Source organism: Scheffersomyces xylosifermentans (genome assembly GCF_036884685.1).
Source record: "Scheffersomyces xylosifermentans strain CBS 12540 chromosome Unknown RJT20scaffold_2, whole genome shotgun sequence".
In the NCBI taxonomy this organism is placed as follows: Eukaryota; Fungi; Ascomycota; class Pichiomycetes; order Serinales; family Debaryomycetaceae; genus Scheffersomyces; species Scheffersomyces xylosifermentans.
The window spans coordinates 2,608,801-2,631,184 of NW_027042940.1; the positions used below are offsets into that span (position 1 = coordinate 2,608,801).

At 39.3% G+C, this 22,384-nt stretch overlaps 12 protein-coding genes across 12 annotated transcripts; 7 read left to right on the plus strand and 5 right to left on the minus strand. All coding sequences in view use genetic code 12, as the record gives it.

Moving 5' to 3' along the window:
- Nucleotides 1–256: 256 nt before the first annotated feature.
- On the plus strand, nucleotides 257–1,824 carry RJT20DRAFT_31857 (ERMES complex subunit). Its single transcript, XM_064919687.1, has one exon. The coding sequence runs from the start codon at nucleotides 411–413 to the stop codon at nucleotides 1,626–1,628; it is 1,218 nt and encodes a 405-aa protein (XP_064776498.1). The 5' UTR covers nucleotides 257–410; the 3' UTR covers nucleotides 1,629–1,824.
- Nucleotides 1,825–2,248: 424 nt separating this feature from the next.
- RJT20DRAFT_31860 (5'-(N(7)-methyl 5'-triphosphoguanosine)-(mRNA) diphosphatase) lies at nucleotides 2,249–3,341 on the plus strand. Its single transcript, XM_064919689.1, has one exon. It carries the CDS (start codon nucleotides 2,354–2,356, stop codon nucleotides 3,296–3,298), a length of 945 nt encoding a protein of 314 aa, XP_064776499.1. The 5' UTR covers nucleotides 2,249–2,353; the 3' UTR covers nucleotides 3,299–3,341.
- A 25-nt stretch (nucleotides 3,342–3,366) lies between these two features.
- On the minus strand, nucleotides 3,367–5,867 carry DBP7 (putative ATP-dependent RNA helicase). The gene has a single exon (XM_064916763.1). The coding sequence runs from the start codon at nucleotides 5,765–5,767 to the stop codon at nucleotides 3,386–3,388; it is 2,382 nt and encodes a 793-aa protein (XP_064776500.1). The 5' UTR covers nucleotides 5,768–5,867; the 3' UTR covers nucleotides 3,367–3,385.
- Nucleotides 5,868–5,992: 125 nt separating this feature from the next.
- Nucleotides 5,993–7,132, minus strand: RJT20DRAFT_126466 (DNA-directed RNA polymerase III subunit). The gene has a single exon (XM_064916764.1). The coding sequence runs from the start codon at nucleotides 6,970–6,972 to the stop codon at nucleotides 6,118–6,120; it is 855 nt and encodes a 284-aa protein (XP_064776501.1). The 5' UTR covers nucleotides 6,973–7,132; the 3' UTR covers nucleotides 5,993–6,117.
- Nucleotides 7,133–7,438: 306 nt separating this feature from the next.
- On the plus strand, nucleotides 7,439–8,368 carry GCN3 (translation initiation factor eIF2B subunit alpha; the record flags this gene model as incomplete). Its single annotated transcript, XM_064918748.1, has 1 exon — nucleotides 7,439–8,368. One exon carries the CDS (start codon nucleotides 7,439–7,441, stop codon nucleotides 8,366–8,368), a length of 930 nt encoding a protein of 309 aa, XP_064776502.1.
- Nucleotides 8,369–8,464: 96 nt separating this feature from the next.
- On the minus strand, nucleotides 8,465–10,211 carry RJT20DRAFT_31871 (uncharacterized protein). The gene has a single exon (XM_064919690.1). It carries the CDS (start codon nucleotides 10,032–10,034, stop codon nucleotides 8,562–8,564), a length of 1,473 nt encoding a protein of 490 aa, XP_064776503.1. The 5' UTR covers nucleotides 10,035–10,211; the 3' UTR covers nucleotides 8,465–8,561.
- A 1,629-nt stretch (nucleotides 10,212–11,840) lies between these two features.
- On the plus strand, nucleotides 11,841–12,485 carry RJT20DRAFT_2975 (uncharacterized protein; the record flags this gene model as incomplete). The annotated part of the gene is made up of 1 exon (XM_064919599.1): nucleotides 11,841–12,485. The coding sequence occupies one exon, from the start codon at nucleotides 11,841–11,843 to the stop codon at nucleotides 12,483–12,485; it is 645 nt and encodes a 214-aa protein (XP_064776504.1).
- Nucleotides 12,486–13,575: 1,090 nt separating this feature from the next.
- RJT20DRAFT_147677 (uncharacterized protein) lies at nucleotides 13,576–14,576 on the plus strand (the record flags this gene model as incomplete). The annotated part of the gene is made up of 1 exon (XM_064918934.1): nucleotides 13,576–14,576. Exon 1 carries the CDS (start codon nucleotides 13,644–13,646, stop codon nucleotides 14,574–14,576), a length of 933 nt encoding a protein of 310 aa, XP_064776505.1. The 5' UTR covers nucleotides 13,576–13,643.
- Nucleotides 14,577–15,025: 449 nt separating this feature from the next.
- ASC1 (40S ribosomal protein RACK1) lies at nucleotides 15,026–16,340 on the plus strand. Its single transcript, XM_064916765.1, has 2 exons — nucleotides 15,026–15,599; nucleotides 15,823–16,340. Exons 1-2 carry the CDS (start codon nucleotides 15,072–15,074, stop codon nucleotides 16,246–16,248), a joined length of 954 nt encoding a protein of 317 aa, XP_064776506.1. The 5' UTR covers nucleotides 15,026–15,071; the 3' UTR covers nucleotides 16,249–16,340.
- Nucleotides 16,341–18,232, minus strand: RJT20DRAFT_126473 (uncharacterized protein). The gene has a single exon (XM_064916766.1). The coding sequence runs from the start codon at nucleotides 18,174–18,176 to the stop codon at nucleotides 16,392–16,394; it is 1,785 nt and encodes a 594-aa protein (XP_064776507.1). The 5' UTR covers nucleotides 18,177–18,232; the 3' UTR covers nucleotides 16,341–16,391.
- A 1,128-nt stretch (nucleotides 18,233–19,360) lies between these two features.
- On the minus strand, nucleotides 19,361–20,933 carry RJT20DRAFT_31875 (dihydrofolate synthase). Its single transcript, XM_064919691.1, has one exon. The coding sequence runs from the start codon at nucleotides 20,862–20,864 to the stop codon at nucleotides 19,524–19,526; it is 1,341 nt and encodes a 446-aa protein (XP_064776508.1). The 5' UTR covers nucleotides 20,865–20,933; the 3' UTR covers nucleotides 19,361–19,523.
- Nucleotides 20,934–21,526: 593 nt separating this feature from the next.
- MED11 (Med11p) lies at nucleotides 21,527–22,370 on the plus strand (the record flags this gene model as incomplete). The annotated part of the gene is made up of 1 exon (XM_064918611.1): nucleotides 21,527–22,370. The coding sequence occupies exon 1, from the start codon at nucleotides 21,654–21,656 to the stop codon at nucleotides 22,368–22,370; it is 717 nt and encodes a 238-aa protein (XP_064776509.1). The 5' UTR covers nucleotides 21,527–21,653.
- Between the last annotated feature and the right edge of the window lie 14 nt (nucleotides 22,371–22,384).

Below are 22,384 nucleotides of genomic sequence, written 5' to 3' on the forward strand. Positions count from 1 at the left end.
ATCTGAGCAGGGGGGATTTTTGTTCACTTTTGTGACAGCAGCAGCAGGCATCTCAGGAGATTTTTGAAATATTTGCAACAAGACTACGCAAAATGGTCTCATATATGAAGAATCACAAAACTATAAAAAGTTGCAACACTCCAAAGGCTCTGTTGGAAACCTCCGACACCTCGAATCTTCCCTTGAAATCACTAAACTATGCCATCTCTTCGGTCATAGATCAATTCACTGTTTTCACGTGACTTGAAATCGTCCCATCCAAATAAGGAACATCACTACACCAATACAAAATACCTTAGTATACACGCCATCCTCTATTTACATCATGAAAGTATAGCCATTTTCCAACAGTAGAACCCTTATCAGTGTTATCTTCTTATAAATCCTGCAAACAACATAACCACTTGGAGATGTCGTTTGATATTAACTGGGACCAGCTAGTGGCGGATAATGCCATTAACGAATCCATAAAAGATTTCTTGGACCACCAATTCCAGAACATCTCCCTTCCTCTGTATATATCTAATCTCTCAGTAACTAACTTCAGCCTTGGAGAAATCCCACCAGAGATAACCATTCGACACATTGGGGATCCTTTCGACGAATTCTACGAAGATGAAGCTGAGAATAGCACAGGATCTGCCGAGAGAACCGTTCCCACTCCAAATGATGCCCATTACATATCTAGTGAAGAAGAAGATGATGACGACGACCATGAAAACGATTTATCTACAATATCAGAAAACTCTCATATGAACACCTTTGATAGAAACGTCAATTCATTTATGCATGAATCAAGTCCTCCAAGACGCGCTTCTCCTACGCCTCCATTGCCTCCTATAATCCGATCAAGAACGGCGCTGGACTCATTCTCGTTAATAATGGGAAACACCAATTTAAACTACTTGTATAACTATAGTATGAACAATATAGGGCTTGGGCACACTACTAGCGGAACGGAAACCCCTACCAATATCTTGAATCAAAATGCATTGAGAAACGCCAAAATCAATCAGAGGATACAAAGCATGCAAAAGTCCTCCAGAGGCGAAAATGATATCCAACTCATTGCCGAAATCTTATACAAAGGCGACCTCCATTTAGACATAGTTGTCAATCTCCTTGTGAACTATCCTTCACCGAATTTCATTTCATTACCCATCAAATTGCATATCACTGATTTAGTCGTGCATTCTATTGCCACTATTGCCTATTTGAAGAAATCGGTGTTCTTCTCATTTCTTTGCGATATCAACGAATCCACCCCAGACTACTTCACTACCAATTCATCCACCGTAAACGCCACGGACACTCCACTAACACACAGTTCTGGCGGTAACTTTGTAGATTACGTTACTGATCCTAATAACAGGGAGCGCATCGACATTATAAAGAAAATCAAGATTGAATCGGAGATTGGTGAAGCTGAGAACAATGTCCTTAGGAATGTTGGAAAGGTTGAGAAGTTCTTGATTGAACAGTTAAGAACGATAATACGAGAAGAATTAGCGTGGCCAGGATGGATTTGTATTGATATGAATGACCACCCTGAAGAAGAGGAAGCTCACACGGGAAATACAGAGACTAGAGATCCCAATATCAGCAGTGCAAATGTAAATATCAGATAAGGGAATGTAAATAAGTGTGTTTTTGTTGAGGTCCAGGAGAGAGACAGCTAAATCTGGATTAGTTGAATCAAAACAAAAATGATATAATGATGTAATAATAATAAGAATAGATGTACTACTACACTACTCACTTGTTTAACATATACTCTTTCACACCCCTTCTAGTTATCACTACCCTCTGTAAAATAAGACATACAAATTTTTCAAAATCTCCAACTCCAACAAACTCCAATTTCTTTCTCTTCAGAAAATCCTACTTGTCTAATACCATTTCCATACTCTCCACCACTAACCTTCTACCAACAAAACTCATTTACCTGCCCATCAACATCATAAAAATGACTGCAAAATCAACGACGTCCCCAAAAAAATGCAAAAATCTTAAAAAAGTTTGTGTCGCAATTTGTTACATGGTAGCGCTCTCAATATCAGATGGACTTTTTTTTAAACGGAATCAGTATACTTTAGAAGTAGTTCTTCTACGTTGTGGATTGAGTGTGTCTTCTGCCTTGTGAAAGATAATTCTCATATTAGGAGATATTACAGTTGGAGTTGGACTCAAAAATTGCTTTTTGTAAAGGTTTAGGAAGAGAATTGAACAAGTGGTGTATACCTTTATTTGCTATTCCTTGTATCTTCTGAAGTATCTGAAATATCGTTATACCATTTCTTCCATTACCTTCATTTGTGGAGTAACTCTTGGACAAAATCTTTGAATCTTTTGCATGTCTACATCGTCAGGATTTCCAATTGGAGAGCTTATCAAGCAATTCCAACTCACTAGAATACTCAAAGGAGATCCTCAAACCAAGTCAATCGCTTTGCTAGGCACAATCAACCAGGAGAATGCCATTGTATCGCTAGAAAAGTCACATTTTATAACAGACGAACTCAATTTCCAGCTTGAACAGCTTATAGAAGAAATCGTAACCATTAACCACAATGACATCTATTACTGGTCGAATGCTACATTGACTCAGAACTTGACTAAGCTTCCATCCGCTAAGGTCAATTTGATCTACCCTGCAACTGAAACTCATATAAAGAAGTATGATGAACAAAAGACTCATTATGTTGTTGAAACACCAGAAATGTACAATAAGTACGTTGTTCCTTACATAGAAGGCATGAAGGGCGATAGAATAAAATGGGTTTACAATATCTTGTTTGAGGGTAAGGAATCCGAGACGTTTGTACATCATGATACGGATCCCGAATCAGGCTTTGTTCTTTTGCCTGATATGAAATGGGATACCATTAATATGGAGTCATTGTACTTATGTGCTATTGTGAATCGCAAAGACATCTCCTCCGTAAGGGATCTTAACGAGCTGCACCTTCCATTCTTGATCAATTTGGAAAAAGTGATCAGAGCAGTGACAACCCAGAAGTTCCCTGTGAATTCAGATGAGTTGAGAATCTTCATACATTACCAACCATCATATTACCATTTCCATTTGCATATTGTCAATATTAGACATCCTGGTCTTGGAGATGGTATTGCCGTAGGGAAAGCCATTCTCCTTGAAGATGTCATTGAGAATATTAAGCTTGTAGGTGACTACTACCAAAGGCGTAAAATTGGCTACATATTAGGTGAGAACCACGGATTGTGGAACACCGAGGGTTATAGAGAAGACCATTTGAACTCTATCAAAGAAAAGATATGAAGTAATCGGCTAATTTACATTAGTATATAAATAGTGCTTACAAGGCACTTCCATACATACTCTCAAGAATCTATAATACATATTATGCTAATAGTTGAACTCGTTACTCGTGGACTTAAGAGCCATTTTGGCCATTCTTAACATCTTCTTTCTAGGATCTTCCTTCTTTCCCTTTCTCGAACCTTCTTGGATACCACTATTGGTGCCTACAGATTTACCCAACTTCTTTGGAGTCTCTCTTAAACCAAAACTTTTGGCTAAGTGACCCAAATGCAATAACTTGACATTGAAGAAGTTCCTCTCAGTGGATAAATGAGTAGCATATGCTCTGATATGGGAGGTGAACGCTTGAACGGCCTTGTCATGTTCGGCAGAGTCCTCTAACAACCATCTCTCCACATCAAGATGCCAGGTGGTAGCGTGAATATCCCACTTTCCTTCTTTACTCTTTGGATCTTTCTTGCCCACCTTTCTTTCTTCAACTTCTTCCTTAGCAGAAAAGCCATCCTTCAAAAGGGTTTCATATGAGACGATCCTCAAATTACCCTTCTTTGGGTGGACCACTTGGATTTTGTCGTCGACATAACCTTCTTCATTACCTGGCAACAAGAATAAAGTAGCTTTACCTTCCCTACCAACTCTTGCAGATCTACCAATTCTATGCAAATGATCATCAATCGTGAATGGAGGATCGTACTCAACAACGGAAGAAACATTTGGTAAATCCAAACCACGAGAAGCAACATCAGTACAAAATAAAATGGAATGCTTGGACTTCGTGTCCTTAATGAATGCTTGTAACGTGGCAGTACGGTTTTGTTGAGATAAAGAACCATGGAGTTTATAAAGAACAGTGTTCTCGCCTATTATAGGTGCTGTCATTTGGCCTTGCTTGTCATTCTCTTCTTGTAAATCATTTTCATCGTCGTCATTGGTAGAGGAAACTTCAATGGTCTCAACCTTACCTGTTTCTTCATTTTTGACCTTCTTAAATCCATGCCCATTTCTTGTGAAAACATCGAAATGGAAATTAACTGAATCAGAACACGAGAAGAAGACGATAGTTCTAGTTGTCTCATCAGAATCAGAGCTGTTCAGTTCATTTGATATCTTCTTCAACATGGCACTCAAAGTGACAAGTCTCAACTTTGGAGGAACCACTACGACACTCTGGATCAATTGATCAGGAGCAGTCATCTCTTTAGCTCCTTCAGAAGCACTCAGGTTAGTTTCGAAAGCTACTGTTCCTGGAACATAGTCTACACTGACCATTTCAGGATTGTTCAAAATGATACTACCTAATTTTTCCACGTTATTTTGCATGGTAGCAGAACACAACAAGTTTATTCTTCTAGTGGGTAAACCTTGCCATTTATGCATCGATTCCATAATCTCTGAACGTTTAGTAATCATGTCTGTAATTTTAGTAATTGTTTCCTCAAAACCAAGTTCAACCAATTTATCACCTTCGTCAAGAATAAGCCATCTTAACTGACTGATGTTTAAAGACTCTGTGTTCTCTAAATGATCAGCTAATCTACCAGGAGTACCCACCAAGATGTTCACACCCTTTCTAATACGAGCCTTCTCTGACTTCTTCTTTTCTCCACCAATAACAATACCAGGCACAAGTTGATGATGACACCTAGTAAGTGTTTCTAACACACCATAAATTTGAGTTGCTAATTCTCTCGTAGGAGTAAGGATTAGAGCAAAGAGACCAGAATCACGAGTGATCTTGTTTTTGTCTTCCATCATCAACTTGTGAAAGATAGGTAAGAGGAAAGATAATGTTTTACCAGAACCAGTCTGAGCTTTAATGAAGAGATCTCTCTCTGTTGATATCATGGCGGGAACCACTGTTCTTTGAACTTTAGTAGGATGCTTGAATCTCAAAGTTTCAGTCAAATGCTTGGATAATTTCTCGTTTAATCCCAAACCTTCAAATGTAGTTGCATCTTTCATTGGTGCATTGGAAGGTAAATATGTGGTTTGCTCATCTCCTTTCGAGACCTTCAATTGTGAACTACTTTCGTTTGATGTAAATAAAGAGGAAACATACGAATTGTTCTTACCTCCAAATTCACCCTTCGATTCCGAGAACTTGATTTGTTTAGATGTTGGTCCGTGAATCGGATCCGTGCTAGGTCTTTTCTTGGACTCGTCCTTGCTATCTTTACTATCTGACGATTTTGCATCATTTCCTTCTAGGGCCTTTTTGGCTGCTGCCTCTGCTCTAATCTTGTCGATTCTTGGGTTTCCGATCGAGGAGTTGTTCACCCCAGATGCTGATTTGTCCTTTTTCTGGTTTCTGCCTCGTCCCTGCAAAGAAAGCTGGAGTTTACGACGGTCTTTCCATTTTCCACCGGTGACTTTCGTGGCAGACCTCTTGTCTCTTGTATTACTATAAGAGGTACTAGTAGTGTCTGGAGAAGCAAAGTTCAACAACAACCCGTCATCTTCGTCCATTTTTAAAAACTTCCCAAGATATATAACTCCTTAGATATGTCAGAAAAGCTACTTTTCCAAGCTCAAAATAGGAATCAACTCCGTTTAACTGTCTTTAAACCATTCACTTCTGACCATACAAACTTCATAAACCTCACATAATAATTTTTTTGACAGATATTTCATGAGCCGCACGATGTAGTCACGTGATAATATCGAATAGTGATAGTTGTTGTATAGTTAAGCTTTAAGAGAGTTAATGGTGATATATATTCAATGTGACCTATTGATATTGTTATATTAATGGAAATTTCTGCTAATATACATATTTGAGACTAAAAACCGATTTTTGTTTTCTATGTTCTGTAGTTCTAGTAGTGAGTTAATTCGTTGATGTAGCTATCAAGATTGGCTTTTGTAGTCAATTCAATGCCGTCTGCTGAATTGGCCAAACTTGACTTGATTTCTTGAGCCGACTCACTGGTAGAAGTTTCCCATTTTAAGGTGGCCCAGTGCTCTTCTTCAAATTTCTTGATATGTCTCAAAGACTCGCCTAAGGCATTACCAAAACCCTCAGTACTGGTGATTTGGTTTCCTGACTTTGCAGCTGTTTGCAAGATTTGGATGTTGGAGTTTTTACTGGATTCAGCGACTTCTGCCTTACGTTGGGCCTGGTTGGAAGCGTCTACGTCATCGATATACTTGAAAGATGCTCTTAATTGTGCTGTACTGTCGACTGGAGTCAATACGATCTTCTTGTGGCCACCGTCATTGATGATCTGGCCTACGTACAAACCTCCCTCGGATTTGTTGAGAACTCCGTGTAATCCCTGTTCGCCAATTTGTTCACCCCAATCCTCGGTCTTGCCTACATTGAAGAACTTGGATGTATCTAAGGGCACTTTTACTTCAAGATAATTGGATTCCTCCTTAATGTTAGCTTTATAGGCACCTTCGTTCAATAAACGGGTCTTAGGTCTTCCAGGATACTGGAGTATATGCAATGATTGAGACTTGGAAGGAACCGTGTTCAATATGATTGGGAATGAGTTGATGATTGGATCATCATCTTCTTCCTCAATAGATTCTACGTTAGCGTCTTCTGGCTCTTCTCGTATCGTATTAATGCTCTTGTGGGTTGAACTTTCTTCTCTTTCTGGACTTGAGTTGTTGCCCTCGTCATCCTCTTGGACGAACAAAGGGTTACTCTTTTCTTCAGAACTCATGTTGTGGAAGAGTACTGAGCTAATAAACCATCTTTCTTCATAGTTAAGACTCGCTTCTTTATAAATCTGAAAATTTCATGGTCGGAAATGGAACTTTCACGTGACTGAATTAGATAGAGCATTTATGGAGATAGAGGGAAGAGCGATGGTTGAGTCAAAGGTAGCTATGATATGAATAACATATACCAAAGGGATTTCTATAAAAGAAAAGTTGCTACTCCTGCCAGTATAGCCCATAATATACTGATAAAACTCTAATATATCAATTATCTCTTCATAAAGACCATTTTTCTTGTACCCTTCTCTCTCTTCAACACGCACTCTTCACTTCCCATCACGTCACATGACTTAAACCCCCGTATCTCCTCTCTATACGAAAATTTATGATTCATCGAAATTGCAACTTTTATGATTTTTGATGTCTTCTTCTTTGCCAGAACTAGTACACAACGGAACCATATCGACCATGTCGCAAGCCTTCGATATAAAGGAGACATACCTCAAGTTCTTGGAGGAAGATAAGGACTTGACCATGCCCATTGCGGCCATTGAGTCGTTAGTTATCATGCTTCGAGTTAAGCAGCCTTCTACTTCTTCTGAGTTAATCAACTTGGTGAAGTCCAACATAGACACATTGAAAACATCGATTCCCAACGCAATTTCTCTCTCGGCTGGTTGTGACTTGTTCATGAGATTTGTTCTCAGAAACACCAACTTATACTCCGATTGGGAGTCCTGTAAGAAGAACTTAGTGGAGAATGGTGAACTCTTTGTCCGTAGAGCCAAAGAATCGAGAAACAAGAGTGCTGAATATGGCCTTCCATTCATAAGAGACGATGATACTATCTTGGTACATTCGTTTTCTCGTGTAGTTTATACATTATTGAAAAGAGCCAGAACAGAGAAAATGGTGAGATTCAGAGTGATAGTCACAGAATCAAGACCGACTGGATTGGGATACTTCATGGCCAAGAAATTGAGAGAAGCAGATATCCCTGTCGAAGTGATAGTGGATAATGCAGTGGGATACGTTATTCACAATGTTGATAAGATCTTGGTTGGAGCAGAAGGTGTGGCGGAAAGTGGAGGTATCATTAACCATATTGGATCGTACCAAATAGGCTGTTTGGCAAAGGTGAATAATAAACCATTTTACGTTGTAACAGAATCACATAAATTCGTGAGATTGTTTCCTTTGGCACCCAATGATCTTCCAGGTAGCATTAATAGACTCATAAAAGAAGGTACCGAAGAGGAGAAAGACTCAGAGAGCATGTTATCCACACATAAGCTAGACTTTACGCTGCATGAATATATCACAGCCTTGATTACGGATTTGGGAGTATTGACGCCGTCGGCAGTTTCAGAGGAATTGATTAAAGTTTGGTACGATTAAACGGAAAACTATAGAAGTGTTCAATCACTGTGGTTCAGCAGCTTTCATTAAATGTTGGTCTATATCCTCTGCACATATATATATATGAGCTATAGTACCATATACGTCATTAATAGTTATAATCAGCGTGGTAGGACTTTGAATAGTGGTTAAAGAATGTCAAAAAACATGTAACTTCAACCCTATGATATTCTTACTCCTCACTTGCAATAGCACTTAAGCTTTCTTGTAAACTCTGCGGATTGAAGAACTCAGTATCCGGGATTTTATCCACCTCAACGCATTTGATGTTCCGTACCTTCTCCAAATAATCAGTATCAACTTGGATTTGAGGATCTTTCATGTAGACTAAGTGAGTAATATAAATATTCCAATTAATATTGTCCGCCTTCTGAATATCTTCAGAGTTTGAGTTCACAGAATATGTAGCCAGTTCGACGATTACTCTAATGAAATCAATGGCTGTCATTCCGAATGTTTCTCTATCCAAGCAACCATTAAGAAGCAAAACTCTTTTCTTGTGCCCTTTACTATGGCTAGATGCAATGGCTCTTCCCACACCTTTTAATATAACTATTGGGATGATGCTTGTCATAAGAGATCCAATTGAAAATATGAGAATGTCTGCGTGTGCAATAGAGGTTGTAACTTTGTTGGGAGCAGAAGGACAGATCTCTTGTCCATATGGAGAAACATAGAAGATTCTTTTGATAGGCGAAAGCAACGGCTCTATGTTGGTAGATTTATTAAAATGTAATTGTGACTTCTTGAGCTCTGGATGCGTATACTGTGGAACATTTCCTGATTCTTCGTCTGACTCATTATCAGAAAGGACAGAGATCATGCTGTGCCTCAGCAGGGCCAATGCAACTTCATTGATAGGAAATTCTGTGTTTAGTCCATCTAATGAAGCCGTTCCAAAGTAGTTTGTTCTTAATATGTTATCAGATGGCGTGGGTGGTCTTGTGGTATGAATTGGTGGAGGATATATATCCACTTTCAGATTAGTATCTGAAGGGTGAGAAATCTGTGATTGGCCTGTGATTATCAAGCCGTTCTCGAGTAATGCGCTGATATGATATGTGAAATTGGTATTTATGCATGGAAGAACTTCAGTCTTTGAATCAATATCTGACAACTTACAGAAGAGTTCAATTGCAGAGTCTAAAGATCCAATGAATAGCCGAACACCTGTAAGGAATAAGTTTCCTACATTTGCCAATTCGTAGCGAAATTGCTTCTTGTTCGAATTTAGTTGGTGCTTGGACCTTTTCAATAGTTCTACGTGGATATGAATGAAAAATGCTCTAAAGATCTCTCTTGTGGCTGGGTTGATAGCTGTCCATAGGGAATGTGTTCCATCAACAATCTCATTCCATTGCATTTTGGCCTCCCGTGGGTCCGACGAAAGCCTGAAACTCAAAAGCTTTCGGAGAGGTTCTTGGTGGCTCGGAATTAGTCTTGTAAGTCTCGATCTAATGTCTCCGATGGCTGGTCCTCCAATGACTCTGATTATCTCAGACGTGGAACCACCATTATCTGAGATCGGTAGAATGTAACATATCCTCGGTGAAATCTTGTTGAAAATTGAAACAAGTTCGTTTGTAGCGGTACCACCGCTGATTACCACGATCTTCTGATCTTTTGTCGTCATCTCAGTAACCATACTGCAAAAGATGTGTATTTATGAACTGTCATCTTCCTTAGTATTTACCTATGGAACCCGTACCAATCGAGATATCGATGCTGTGTGCAGTCTAAAATGTCACGTGCAGAGATTGGCAGCGTGATGCAAATTCTGGGGTAATGGTAATTTGTGAGGTTTAGTGGAGGAGTCTCGTTCGTAGGTTAGTGTGGGTTGAAGAAGAGGTAGAAAGGGAGGAAGCGAGGAAGTGAGTGAGATGGTGGAATGGTGGGTTTTGGAATCTTATAGCAGTTGTTGTTTGGTATCAATACAAAAATAATTGGAATATCCAAGTAGCTATCAGTACTATTCTAGTATATGGCTCCTAGTATTGTGACTGTTTATGCAATACGCCAGTAGCAGCAGCAGCAGCGGCAGGTCTTTGCAGTAATACGGAGAGAGCTGAGCCCAGTAGCTATGGAGAGGCGATTAAAAATTGGTTGGGTAAGCTACTTCTAAAAGGTAAAGACTCTCCAAACAGAATCCTAGAACTACGGAAGTTGCAACCGCTGTGAATTGCAATTTGTTTTAGCTAGTGCCAAAGATCACTGTAGCTGTCTCCCAGATGCGGTTGCCTTTCCGGGAACCAGCCTCACATAAGATAATTACTTCACGGAATATGGAACAATCAATTGAATGCCGCAGAATGCACCTTTTTCTCAAAATTTGTCGTTCTGAAGTGGAGTTCAGCAGTGGATACAAGTAGCTACTATATGAATGGAATTATGTCAAAATTTGGCTTAGTCGGATATATGTTTGGTACCCACAATGGTCAAAGATTATGGAGAGGCTGAAGGCTCCCCTCTCTCAGTTAACAATACCAGAAGTAAACCTAAAATGATATCCTTGAAAAGAAATCAATTTGATTACTCAGATTGACACATTTGATGTCAGAAGGAAGCACTTCTATGCGGACTTGACAGAAATAGTAACTTGAAACCTAGACGAAAATCAGCTCTAAATTCGGCGTTGTAGGAGTTATCTGCTGCCTTACATATACGATAATATGACACCAGTATGTTCTTGCCGTGTGCTACTATTAACCCATGCGGAATGCACTCGGGGATTACCGTAAAAGTTAATAAGGTCAAAAAATTGTTTGTTTTAAGATTAGCCAATGAGTCTGATTATACTGAATCGCTAGGAACCACAACTGCTAAAAGTGTCAAGACCTAGGAAATCTGCAAATAACTTTCAGGTCTACGCGGTGCCATGGTGAACCAAAGAAAATACTAACTTCAAAGTTGACCTATTATTTGTTTAAGCATCTTCTTGTACTAGCCATTTCTAGTTTCTCTCGGAGATAATGTGGTAGATATTAAAACTGATCTGTTTTTACTTCATTTAGAAGCAATGCCATAGTGGTTGTAATGTCGAGTGCTTGCTGGAATAAATGGTGAATTCAAAAGCAAAAGAGGTATAAAACTACAAGGAAATGATTGATTAACATTTTTCAATTGGTAATGTTACGGAGTCAGTATTAGTTTGAAGTATAAAAAAATGACATTCGAATCAAGGGATTCAGGTATTGCTGCCTAAATTTATCTTAGCTTTTATATCATTTACTTAGCATTCACTATTAACATAGTACGCAACGAAGGTCGTCGTACCATTCATTCATGCCTTCTCTTTTACGCAATTCTAAGAGTTTCGGGTCAGGCTTGTGGGGTTGTTTTTGCCGTTCGTGGGATTGTCCAATGGCAATGGTTGATTGCTTACTTGGTCCTCAGTGCTGAAGGCTACTTCGTTTTAGTTGTTACTTCATTCTTTTTTATCGCAAGTGCTCAAATGACAGTGTTAGGATGGTCTTGGATTAGCCCAAGTAAAGCTCAAATGAAGGAAAAATACAATGCAGCAACAAGCATTTACGGTCGCTTTAGAGCATACTTTTCACTAGCACAAGCTTTCCACATTCTCTTAATCCCAGCAAATGCTTGTGTGATTGCTGGAGGGTCCATTTTAGCAGGTGTGAATGATTTTGATGCTCAAAGAAGTAAAGTACTAGCTTCCAGGTCGTTGCGGATAGTGGGACAGTCAATATTCCTTGCGCAAACAATTTTTGCAATCGGATTGGCAATCTGGTGCTACTTCCGTGAAAACATTCGGCACATCAACATCAATGCTATTTTCCTTATTTCACCATTCTTATTGGTTAGAGGTATCTTTGGGGTTATTTCTATCTACATCAAAAAGATGGATTACTTCAATTTAACGAATTATAATGTTGGTGGAATCAAACAATCGTTCGTTGTGTACGAATATCTACCACCATGGAATTTGTTACTGCTGTTGTGTAAATGTCAACCTACTATATATCTAAGAGAAGAGAGTACACAAAACATGATGTTAAGGTTGAAGTGGAAGACTACAAGGTACTTGACCAGTCTGAATCTACAGAGAAATTTTAGCTATCTAGAGCTTAAAGATTTCTAGGTGTGTTGGAGAGGTGCATGGACATCGTCAGCATGTCTTATTGAGAACTATTGAGAATTACTGAAAGAAAATCATGAATGCATGGATTCTTCTCTAGGGCCCCTATCTAATTTTTGTTTTAAAATATAAGTTGAACTTATGTATGGGTATTTCAATATACACCTCTTTGTAGTTACGCATTGCTTAAGCCTCGTTTTAATATTTCTGTGGCTGGTCCATTATTTCTCTATTCAGAAAATCCCACATACCAATCTCTTGTCTGACGATATGTTGCACCCAGTGCATTCATAGGAGCTTCTCTCCATTAATCGAATGGATGGAATGATGAGAAAGGGATCTTAATCGGTATTACCATGGAAGTACAACAATTCCGTCGGTGTAGCTCTTCTGGCTACATAACGACTAACGATTCAATCGTGAGTGATTTTAGTATGTACTAACTCAATCAAGAATATGAATAATTTGATGATTTGATCCGAAATAAAGTGCAAAGGCTATTCTAAAGATTAGTTCTAACCTTGTTTTATTGAATTTGAGCAAAAATTCACAAAACCTAGAAAATAATTACATTTCCTATACCACATTTTCAAATACACGTTTTGTAACCGTCAAATGAGTTTCTACAAACTTCCTCTGTTTCTTTTAATGATATCATACGTTTACGATGTAATCATTTTGCATAATGTCACATTTAATATATACGGGAGAGCGCATTTTCAAAATACTATAAAATAGTTTATGATAAAAAACTTGGTCCTAAACAGGAAACAGATTGCGCAAGATTATCCCCATGTACACTATACGGAGTATATTTTTTTGAGTGAATTATACCATAATACAATTGGTGTTAACTATGAACCGACTGAGGTTCTAGAAAAGCGGCTGGTAGATATTTTATAATGACATCGTCAGTTTTGGCTTGCATTTGCTCTCATTCCATGTACCATTACGTTACCTACTAGTACTAGAATTGCGCTAAATGTTTCTTCCTTGAATAAAATACGGATAAATGTGTAATGTTCAAGCAGTAACCCTATGAGTATGGAAGATCAGCCGTTCTCAAGCCTCATGTCTTGCAATCGGTATAAAACACGGCTAAAATCACTCTATCCTCAGTTCATTGAGTAAGCTTCTCGTCACATTCAATCAACTATAACAATGGCTTTTCAATCTACGGACTCTGGTATTGCTGCTTCTGTTTTGCTTGGTCTCTACACTATCTACTTGGGCTTCACCATTAACATTATACGTAATGAAGGATTTAGAACAATTTACACTTCCCTTGTAATCTACGGTTTAGTTCGTGTTACAGGCCAGGCTTGTGGTATTGTCTTTGCTATTCTTGGTTTTGACCATCTGCAATGGTTAATTGCATATTTAGTGCTTGGTGCCGAAGGTTACTTTGTTCTTGTTCTTACATCGTACCATCTTCTTGCCAATGCTCAATTATATACTGTTGGCACTTCTTGGTTTAGACCAAGTAAGGCTGAGATCGCCGAAAGATGTGAAGCAGCTACAACTGAATTCGAGTACTTGCGTGCACGTTTATCACCAGCATGTATTTTCCACCTTATCTTGATTCCAGCCAATATTCTTGTTATAATAGGAGGAGTTGAATTGGCAGGTGCTACGAATGAACCAGCCACGCATGGTAAAATACAGCAGGCTAGAATTTTAAGAACTGTGGGACAGGCAATCTTTCTTGCTCAGACTGCAATTGCAGTTGCATTTGCATTTTGGTGTCGTTTTGGTGAAAAAATCAAGCACATCAACGTTATTGCCATTCTCATAGTTTCACCATTCATTTTAGTTAGAGGTATCTTTGGTGTATTGTCCATATACCTTGGCAAAATGGATTACTTCGACATGTCGAACTACAACGGTTCTAGTATCAAGGGTTCATTTGTTGCTTTTGAATACGCTTTAGGCACAAGTATGGAATTTATTACCGCTGTTGTGTATATTTCTACCTACTATATTTCCAGGAGTAGAAAGAGAGCACAAGAAAAGACATCACAAGATTTGGAAAATGTTGAAGTTATCGATTCATCATTTTCTTCAGAAAAGTACGACTCCGAACACCGTGGTTAATACATACAACCTTTCCGTGCATTAGCTAGCAATGCCTATTTGCTGACTACCATTTCAATTCTTCTCTTCTTCCCATTACATACCAGATTTCTTTCGAATACAACACTCATAGTTTACCCATATTTCGTATTCTGCATCTATCAACAATGCAGCACCCCTAAAATGATTTGCACCCATTTTAACAATAGATCTTACATAAAGTCTTGTCTGCACTCGCCAATACCAAGAACTGACAACTCTCCTGCATGTATCTCGGCATAAAAACAGTCACCAACAGATGTGTAATTCCGAGTACGCCGTCGCAGTTAACCTCATACCATCTTCTCTCATCTCATCAATATACGTGCATCCACCAAATCACGCACGTGACTTATACCTGCTGAGCGAAATTTTCCACCATACCAACAGGATAGTGATTGAAAAATTTTTAACCACCATTATATTGGTAGTAGTTAGAAGGTTTCTTTTCCAGTATTCACACTGAACATTAACACAATGGCTGACCAAGAAGTTTTAGTTTTGAGAGGTACCTTAGAGGGCCACAACGGATGGGTTACTTCCCTTTCCACCACCCCAGCTCACCCAGACTTGTTGTTGTCTGGTTCCAGAGACAAGACCTTGATCAGATGGAAGTTGACCGGAGGTGAGGACAACCAATACGGTGTCCCACAAAAGTCCTTCAAGGGTCACTCCCACATCGTCCAAGATGTCACTATCTCCGCTGACGGTGCTTACGCTTTGTCTGCTTCTTGGGATAAGACCTTGAGATTGTGGGACCTTGAATCTGGTGAATGTACCCAAAGATTCGTTGGTCACACTGGTGACGTTTTATCCGTCTCCATTGCCAAGAACTTGAGACAAATCGTCTCTGCTTCTCGTGACAAGACCGTCAAGGTCTGGAACACCATCGGTGAATGTATGGCTACCTTGAACGGTCACTCCGACTGGGTCTCCGCTGTCAGAATCTCCCCATCTGACACTTCTTCCACCGTCATCTCTGCTTCTTGGGATAAGACTGTTAAGGTATGTATTAACTGCACTTGTAGAACCCAATTGGGTAACGCTTCTCCATTTAAACCACAATGACTTAAGATGATGTACCTTATATTTGCTACTTCAGACGGGGCTCGCCAGCCTTGAATGAGACATATTATTTATCACCAAGATCTCTGATTATTATCGAAGTCATGTGTTAAGAATGGATAAGCGATTTGATTTCGCGATCAATTACTAACTAATATTCTAGTCCTGGGACTTATTGGATTACTCCGTTAACGCCGACTACATCGGACACACCGGTTACATCTCCTGCATCACCTTGTCCCCAGATGGATCTTTGTGCTCCTCTGCTGGTAAGGACGGTGTTATCATCTTGTGGGACTTGAACTCCAACGTCACCTTGTACACCTTGAACGCCAACGCTGAGGTCCACGCTTTAGCTTTCTCTCCAAACAGATACTGGTTGGCTGCTGCCACCTCTACTGGTATCAAGATCTTCAAGTTGCAAGAGAGAGACTTATTGGACGAGTTGAAGCCAGAGTTCGCCATTGGTGCCAAGGCCAAGGACCCAGAAGCTATCTCCTTAGCTTGGTCTGCTGACGGTCAAAACTTGTTCGCTGGTTACACTGATAACGTCATCAGAGTCTGGCAAGTCATGACCCCATCTGCTTAAGTTAGATAGATACTTTGTATTTAGTAATTTATAGGATTGGACTTTCAAAATTAATGTGTATATTAACTGGGAGATGTAGAATGCAATGTGCAAAATTTTTCGCAGCCATTTTTATTTGTAGTCACAATACAATGATACGTTTCTTAGTTGAAGAGGTATACCTTTCCACTTGCACTACCACCAACTACCCAGTTCTGTGTAGGATGAAGCTGGCATACAGCAGGCACAGCACCAACTGACTCTGTCAAATGTGCTATTATCAGACCCTTCTGATCGTAAACATCCAAGCCCCTGTTCATGTTGGCTATAACAAACTTTTGAACTCCATCGTTCGGAGTAACCTGCCATTTTGATTTAAGAATGGAAACCCAGCGCCCAGTTTGACAATTGTGTCTAATCTTGTTAAATGGTTTAATATTATCAGGTACAAGAGATTCTTCATCGTCTTCTGTCTTCTTTCTTCTAGATTTTTTCAGAACGTTGGGCTGGAAGGTTTCATTCCATTCCGTCACAGGCGGGAGTTCTCCATCAGTGCCTGAAAGATCAAAAATGTTGATAGTATCATCGTAACCATTGCATACTAGCCTATTCTCACTATTCCAATCCACAGAAGAAACAGAAAGACGAGATGAATACGATCCGTATAAATGGGGCGAGATTTGTTGTTCAAATTCAGACCACTCAGCATTGTCCTTAGAGACATTTCTTAAATCCCAAATCCTTAAAGTCCTATCTAAGGAAGCTGTTGCAATTTGGTAAGAGTTGTTTGGGTTAATTGAAAATGAGCCTATCTTCTTATCGTGAAGCCTCCACAAATCACCTTCCTTTGGTGCTTTAAACTTCGTTCTTAAATCGTGTTTAAAGAATACACCAGATAAAGTTGTAGCGTATAAAAGGTTCTGATCTTCTCCAGTCAAGTTTATATCTGAAACTCCCAATGCATCTTTGTCGTAAGGATCATTGATGTAGATCAACTCTGAAGATGCAAGCTTGTTCAAATCCAATTCTCTCACAGAACCATCGTACGAAGCAGTGTAAATCTTAGTTGGTGATTTCGTTGGCGTCAATATTCTGGAAATAGCTTTTCCATGTGGCCTAAGAATGGAAATGGTTGGATCTCCCGATTCTTCTGCTGAGTCAACAGCCCAGATCCCCACATTACCTGTGGTATCACCAGCAACTACAACTCTATCCGTAGTAGAAGGATGAAAATTTATAGAAGTAATTCTATTATGACTTATTTTGATGTCCAAGGGATCGAACTTTTCGTAGATCTTCAACTTATCGAAGCTCTTTCTTGTCCTTTCCAATATCTTATCGTCATACTCAATTGGAGCTTGTCGTATGACATCGTAGAAATCTCCAGCCGAGAATTTGTCTCCAAGCACCTTCAATCTTTCCAAAACGCGGTTTTCTTCCTCAACATCAACCTCTGCATTGTTGTCATCAAGTGAGGCTTCTTCTGGCTCCTCTTTCTTCACTCTTTTAGAGCGTCCATTGGAAGTGGAAATACCATTCTCTGCCTTGATTACCTTGCCCTCAAACTTCAAGTTTCCCAGTTTTCTATCAGTGACCAAGTCTATCAAGTTGAAATCACCAAACAACCGCGTCCTCTTCAATCTTTCCAATTCCTTCTTCTTGCGTTCCTTTTCTTCCTCTTCTTCTCTGAGTCTATTGTACTCTTCGGGGTTCTCCAACTCCGTCTTGATTCCTGCAATACGACGGGATCTTCTGGAAGGTTCTACGACTTCCTTCTTGACTGGAGCAGATCTTGTTGCAGTTTTTCTCCTTTTAGCCGCCTGGTTCGGTTTCGAGATTTCTTTCGATATCGACTGGCTAATGGAGTCCAAGTTCAATTGCTTTAAGAGATCCTTGTTTCTTTGGATATTCTCCTGTCTCTGTCTTTCAAACTCGGATATTGGTGCCATTCTGGTGTTTTATGTGAACGCTGTCGACTTCTTATACCTACCAAGTACCGTAAAGTGCTCACTCTAAGGAAGAAACTACCATTACCAAGATCTATCATCATTGCTAATTGGCTGTAAAAAAAAAGAGTCGCGCTGCCATACACGCGTTTGTAAGAAGAGAAGAGGATTAACGTGGAGACGGTGAGTAGGAGTGAGTGTAGTGAGTTTAACTATGAGGGTAGAGAGAGTATGATTGGCGTGAGTATGAGAGCGTATGAGTATGAGAGAGTATGAGTATGTTGGTTAGGAGGGTAAGAGAATGTATGAGTGTATGATAAAGTATGAGTGTATGATAAAGTATGAGAAGATTTAGCTAGTCGGAGAGAGTATGAGAGTGTATGATGACTAAAATGAGAGATCATGGTTAGTATGGTTAATATGCGTATGAGTGAGTATGGTTAGTAGAGAAAGTGTGAGACAGTATATAGTTAGTGTGAGAGAGTATGAGTATTGATACTAGGAAAGAGTGGGTAGTGTGAGAGAGCATGATTAGGATGACTATGAGAGAGTATGTGTAGGAGTGTATGGTTACTATGAGAAGTAAGAGAATGGTCAGCATGAGTTTAGCTATGAGAGAGTGTGATAGTATGGTTAGCATGGTTAAGTGGGTTAGTATCAGAGAGTATGAGAGAGTGCGGTTAGTATAATTAGTATGAAAATGGTTAGAATGAGTATTGAGAATATGACAATACGAGAGAGTATGGTTAGTATGGTTAGTATGGTTAGTATGGTTAGTATTGTTAGTATTGTTAGTATGGTTAGTATGAGAGAAGTTTAACTATGAGAATATGACAGAGTATGAGAGAGTGTCGGTTGTACAGTTAGTATGAGTATGATTGGAATGACTATGAGAGAGTATAAGTGAGCATGAGAGATTAGAATGAGTGACTATGACTTCAGCTATGAATTTTCTATGAGCAAGCATAGCTGAGTATGAGAGATAGAAAGAAGATGAGAAATACACATGAAGGTGAATACACATGAAGTAGTTAGTTAATATGTTAGTAGGAGACAGAGGTGAAGGAGTATGAGTAGCTAATATAGTAGATATTAGCGTACACCTGAGAGTAAGAAGCTGTGATTGACATGTAGTAAGTACGAGATGTGTGGAAGTCAGCAATTAGATAAGTTTACGAGTTGATTAGATCAAGTCTTTTGGTCTGTATTGTACCTCTTGCTGCGGTAGTTTTGTCTATTCCTTCTCTAGAGACGTTCATTTATATAGTCGTTTATATCGTCGTTGGCTCCATGTCCCAGTCAGTAATTTAGTCTATTGACTATCTGCGTTACCTTTTATGAATCACCCTGTTATACAGAGGACCTCTTGTTATCAACCATTCGAAGGACATCTCCACATAAGTACAACGAACCGCATACAACGACTTGCCTCTTGTCTCCGTTGTTCTTGTATTTGTCCGCTACGTGCTTGAGGACTTCGTTGATGTCTCCGCCTTCAAAATCGTCTATATCCTCCACATACTCTTTCGCATCCGTTTGGAGGCTATTGATATCATAACTTGCAACCCAGGGCATATTTTCAGGAGGAGAAAACGTAGTTGCAATAAAAGTATCCGTTTTTCTATTAGTTATATGGCGTAAAAGATTGCCAATTGATTTGCCTTTGGTCATTGCAATAACAAATATTATTCCTTCATGATTTTTACGGATCGTTTGTAGATAGTCACCCAATTCAATGGCTGCACTTTCGTTGTGTGCCCCATCAAGTATTATCGAGAGTCCCAATTCTTCAATATCTACAGTCTGTAAGCGCCCTTGCCAAACCGTATCACGTACACCATCCTTGATCAATTCTGAGGTTATTTTTGGCAGGCCATTCTCGTTGTTCAAGAAGGAGTGATCTTGATTCTTGACAATCTCAATGATCTTTAATGCTATGCTTAAGTTTTGCAACTGATATTGACCCTTTAATGGCGAAAGTTCTAGCAAATCCTTGACATTTGGGACTGTACTATCTTGATCTTCCAGTTCCAGTTCTTTCAACCCATCAACAAAGGTAACGGGAGCTTGCAATTCCGCAGCCTTCTTCTTGACAACATTCAAAACATCTTCATCATTTGTTCCATCGACTACCACAGGCACTATTCTTTTAATTATTCCAGCTTTCTCCGATGCAATTGCTGCAAGGCTATTCCCTAATAAACTTTCATGGTCAATTCCAATTTTGGTTATTCCTGTGGCTATCACTCCTCCCTTAACTTTGCCTTTTTCGAATGGTTCCAACACATTGGTTGCGTCAAGTCGACCTCCAAGGCCGACTTCTATGACGGCTACTTCAACTTGTTCGATTTCGAAGATTTTGTATGCTGTAACCGTCAACAATTCGAATTCAGTGCAGCCCAATTGGAGTATTCTATCTTGTTCTTGAACGAGCTGATTCACCTTCTTGAATTTGGACAAGGGATACACTTCGTTGTTAATGCAGATACAGTCATTGTAGTATAACATGTGTGGGGATGTAAAGCGTCCGTTCTTAATTTTGCACTTGGTAAGTATTGATGATACATATGCTATGGTAGAGCCTTTACCATTGGTACCAGCTATGTGGATTGATTTGTAGGCATTTATGTGGGGATTGTTTAAATGTTTTAAGAGATTGTAAACTCTCGACAAGCCCAAGTCGATTGGCATGCTTCTGAGTATTTTAGGCTATGAATGTGTAGAAATAATTATTTGTATTCGTTCTTTGTAGAAGTGATGGCATATTCATATATTAGTACTGGAAAGATTGTGTACCGCGATGAATAGCGACGTCAGCATTTTTCTAGGGAGAGAGTGCGAGATGGTGAGAAGAGCGAGAAGGAAAATAGGGAGAGTGCGTTAGCGAGAGTGAGTTAGAGAGAGTGAGTTAGAGAGAGTGAGTTAGAGAGAGTGAGTTAGAGAGAGTAAGAAAGTGTTTAGAGAGACTGAGTTATTGAGACTCTGTATCATTACAATTGAGAACCATTACAGATACTATATTCATTTCAGTAATTAAATATCCCCTGCTTTTGGTAAAATATGTACTCCACCATCCAGTTAGTTATAACCAACTATACTGAAAGGACAGAATTAATGTCATAGCACTGTAAAAGATAAAGACTTCTCTTACCAATTCTTACCAACAATTGACAACCATTTCGATTTACTCTCTCTATTATATCAGTTCCCTCCCCATACCGTCTCACTACAAAAAGCTGTTTTTTCTAGTTGTGATTAGCGAGACCTCTCACTATCTTAGGGAGAAATCCTCACCCCTCACCACACGTCCCTCACTATGCACCCTCTCTGGCGTCTAAGTTACCGGTGCGACTCACAAAAATTTACAGCCAAAATACTGAGAGATTAATGAATTCTATTTAAGATAAATACTCTTTCTTTACCATCAGTTGTTTACCGATTGCTTGATAAATTTAATATTGTTGTATATAATAATATAAGATGGCGGTGCAAGAAAATACCCCAGAAACTTTCATCCAAGAAAGACTCGATTCGTTGTATGAAATTGACTGTAAGATAGTCTCTCTCCTCGATAACCTCTCTACATTGTTCCAGACATACTCTACATCGAAGAATGAGAGAAGAGACGTGAAAGAACCGTTTGCACAGCAGACTGAAGACATATACAGCACATTGAGCAAGGTGGCGATTGATCTCAGAAAAGAAGTCAAGATAATGGACGACAATATCGGAGTCTACGACAAGAATAAAGACGGAGTCATGATATTACCCATTAGTGTTGATCAAAAGAATACGAAACTCGGTAGAAAGAAGTTGAATGAGGAGCTCAGTGAATTAGATGGTTTGGTGGACTCTAAAAAGTCCAAAAAGGAGGCAAAAGATGGGGATGAATTGGTGGCGGAGAGTATTGGTAATGTTAAGAAACAGGATACAGTAACGAAAGAATCAGAACAACCGTCTACTGAAAAAGGTACAATAGAGTCACAGCAACTGTCCGATAAGGTCGAAAAAGAGAAAGAAACTAGCAAAGTCGGAGTGAAAGAGGAGACCGAAGATATAATAGAAAAGAAAGAAGAACTGACAGAATCAAAGGAAGAGACTACAAACGAACCCCAAGATTCAGCAAAAGATGATATCGACCAAGACATGGACAATAATGACGATGACATGGACGATCTTTTTGATGATGTTGTATAGATAATAAATATTAT